At 38.6% G+C, this 3,429-nt stretch overlaps 1 protein-coding gene across 1 annotated transcript; it reads right to left on the reverse strand.

Annotated features, from left to right (window-relative positions):
- Positions 1–690: 690 nt before the first annotated feature.
- Positions 691–2,650, reverse strand: LOC134740559 (glucose-6-phosphate 1-dehydrogenase). Its single transcript, XM_063673076.1, has one exon. It carries the CDS (start codon positions 2,440–2,442, stop codon positions 958–960), a length of 1,485 nt encoding a protein of 494 aa, XP_063529146.1. The 5' UTR covers positions 2,443–2,650; the 3' UTR covers positions 691–957.
- Positions 2,651–3,429: the final 779 nt, after the last annotated feature.

Consider the following 3,429-nt stretch of genomic DNA (forward strand, 5'->3'; position numbering starts at 1 on the left):
TTATTATTAAAAGTATTTAATTATCTGCAGTAATTTGAATTGATATAAAACCCAAGCATGTTCAAGAGTGATAAAATCGACCAGGTGGAAACGACGAGTTATGAGTATGATAACTGATAACATACTGATAAGATAATCACGTGACGGTCACGAATGAAAGCAGGGGGCCTACACTTTCGTACGAATTTACAAGTGCGACAGGCAACACGTCAAATGTGGTTCGCGGTAGGCCCTCAGATATACAAGGTGAAATGGCATTCGACCTCTTGAATGCATTTTTAAATGTTTCAGTATGCATGTACAAAACAATGTTACTAGGTACAATCACAGTAAAAAAATCTCGTTTGTTGTATGGGAGCCCCACTTAAACATTTATTTTATTCTGTTTTTAGTATTTGTTGTAGAAATCCATAATCTGTGAAAATTTCAACTGTCTAGCTATCACGGTTCATGAGATACAGCCTGGTGACAGACAGAAAGCGGAGTCTTAGTAATAGGGTCCCGTTTTTACCCTTTGAGTACGGAACCCTAAAAACCAAATGGCAACAAATGTTTTATAAACATGTTTACCTACTTATTTTAACTTTTATTCCTGAGTGAGAGCATCACAGTATTCACAGTAAATAAACTACTTCTTTGATAAAACTACTTGACTTGTATAATATCAGTTTGTTAAGGAACTTGATTAGGTTGCAAATAAATTAATGAAAGGCACTTATTTTATTCGTATACAATGAATAATGTTTAAATATATACAAAGGAATGTCAAATTGTGATGTAGTAAAGAATGACAGAAGAAACTTATTTAACCTTAAAATGACCTCTGAGATAAGTATGATTGGAATGTTTAAAATTATTTACTTAGCCAAAATCATTTGGTAATGTGGTTGGATGAAGAAATAATAAGCTTTAAAAATAGTACCACCACCCAAAAGGTATCAACAATTTTTGAGCAATTTAAGAGTGTATTGGTTTTTGCCACTTGTAGGAGCCGGAATACTTGAAGTTGTACTGAGACAGCTTGGCATCTGCTTCAGGAGGTCCCCTGGAGCCATACACATATGGTACAGGCTTCACCCGCTGCTCTTCCAGATGTTTTAAGATAGGCGTAAAAATACGCCAAGCCTCCTTAAGTTCATCATTTCTTACAAAGTGCATTTGAGTCCCTGTGAATACATCCAGGATCAAACGCTCATATGCATCAGGGACATCTGTTTCCCTGTAACGAGCGCTATAAGTCAAATCAAGCTCGGTTTCCACCAATTCAAATTTCATTCCAGGTGATTTTCCCATCATTTTAAGATACAGTGCTTCTCCAGGCTGGACTCTTATGACCAACTCGTTTCTTTTGGTGGCACCATCGAAAATGTCTCCAGGAACATCCTTGAACTGTATCCTCACTTCAGCTTTCCTCTCATTCAGCGCCTTGCCTGAACGTAGTATGAATGGAACACCTTGCCACCGAGCATTGTTGATCCAAAGTCCAATCATTGCATATGTTGGTGTTATAGAATCTTTGGGCACTGTTGGGTCATCCAGGTAGCCCAAAGTTTCCTCTCCCTTTCCATCAGGGTTGCCAACATACTGCCCCACTAAAATATCTTCCATAGTAATGGGTTTAATGTGTCTAAGCACCTTTACTTTTTCATTTCTGATATCATCTGGGTTTATTGTTACAGGTTTCTCCATAGCAACAAGGGAAAGTATCTGAAGAAGATGGTTCTGCATTACATCCCTAACAATGCCAAAGTCATCAAAGTAGCCACCTCTGCCTTCAGTGCCAAAAGGCTCCTTAAATGATATTAAAATGGAAGCAATGTTTTCCCTGTTCCATGAAGGAGTGAATATCTGGTTTGCAAACCTAGTAGTCATCAGGTTCTGGACCATTTCCTTACCCAAGTAGTGGTCAATTCTGTATATCTGCTCTTCTTTAAACAAGCCAGCCACATGTTCACTTAATTTATTAGAAGACACATCATCTCGACCAAATGGTTTCTCAATGATAACCCTGGTGTAGCCTTTGATGGAAATACAAGCATTTCTTATGTTAACAGTAACATCTTCAAATACTGTTGGTGGAACCGCCAGATAAAATATCCTGTTGGCAACTAGTCCCTTTTCATGCTTCGTTATTTGCTGGTTGAGCAATTCATAGTCAACTCGTCTATCGTAGGATCCCGCTAAGTACTCGTTAGCTTCCCAGAACTGTTCGTACTTTTTTTCTTCACCGGCCCGCACTTTCACATACTTCTTACATTTTTCTCTTACCTCGGCAACTGATTGTTTGGTGCGAGCATAACCAACAAACTTTGTATTTTCCGGCAGAAGATTGTCTCGGTAGAGATACCAAATTGTAGGATATATTTTCTTTTTCGCTAAGTCTCCTGAAGCTCCTAGGAGTATGAATGTATGAGGATAGCGAAAATCCGTTTTGTTCTCCATTGTAGACGTCCGTGACCTCCGGCGAAATCGGCAAATTAAAACTAACTGAACAATTTCAACCGTGTACCGTGGCACACTATTATTGACAATGACACTATCACGATGATACGAGTTTTTTCTTTAGAATATCTTTAACACCACACAACAAAACGCTTTAAAATCAGTGCCAAAGTTTGTGCTCGAAACTTTATAAAGTATGTTAAAAATGTTTTCATTTACCAAAAAATTACCTTTACGTAAATGGATTAAGTAGAGATATTTTCATTGGATAAGATCTAAAAATGCATGTCTTGTTTATTTTATTAGCCAATCAAGTATAAGTATCGTGACAGTCGTGACAGAGGGGGAACATAGAACACTGATTGATATGACTGTCAATGACATTTATTTGACATTGAATTTTTTTTTGCTATATTTTTTTCATATAGTTGGTCAAACCAAATTGGCAGTAAATAAGAACAAAAAAAACTATACTAATCCTTTTCTTTTGGGTGCTAATACTAGTATAAGCTCGCTCCAGACTACGCGGCGCGAAGCCGCGAACGCGAGTGTTTAGTCGATTTCGTTGATTAGCGAACTATAGTTTGGCAAAGGGCTGTCTCATTTCAAACAGACAGAGAGAATCTCACTAACTTTGTCTTACACTAGTACTAGCGCCCAAAAGAAAGGGATGAGTAAAATTTTTCTGGTTGTTACTGACTGACAAATTGGTTTGACCAACTATAGACTCCACACTCACGTTCGCGGCTTCGCGCCGCCATTCGCGCACGAGTGTGGAGGCACCTTTTGACACTGATCATGAATCTAGTATAACTGGATCGGTCATGAGGGGTGGGGGAAAATGACCGAACGGGATAGTCTTATGTATCTTTTAGTAAGAGTAGCAGAGAAAGCGCTGTTATTGTTTGTCCTTGTCATAGTTTCACTTTTCCACCGCTGCCACCAGCCACCACCGAGGTTGTGGCAAACAAATAAGTACGTGACATG

This window comes from Cydia strobilella, chromosome 4, assembly GCF_947568885.1.
Source record: "Cydia strobilella chromosome 4, ilCydStro3.1, whole genome shotgun sequence".
In the NCBI taxonomy this organism is placed as follows: Eukaryota; Metazoa; Arthropoda; class Insecta; order Lepidoptera; family Tortricidae; genus Cydia; species Cydia strobilella.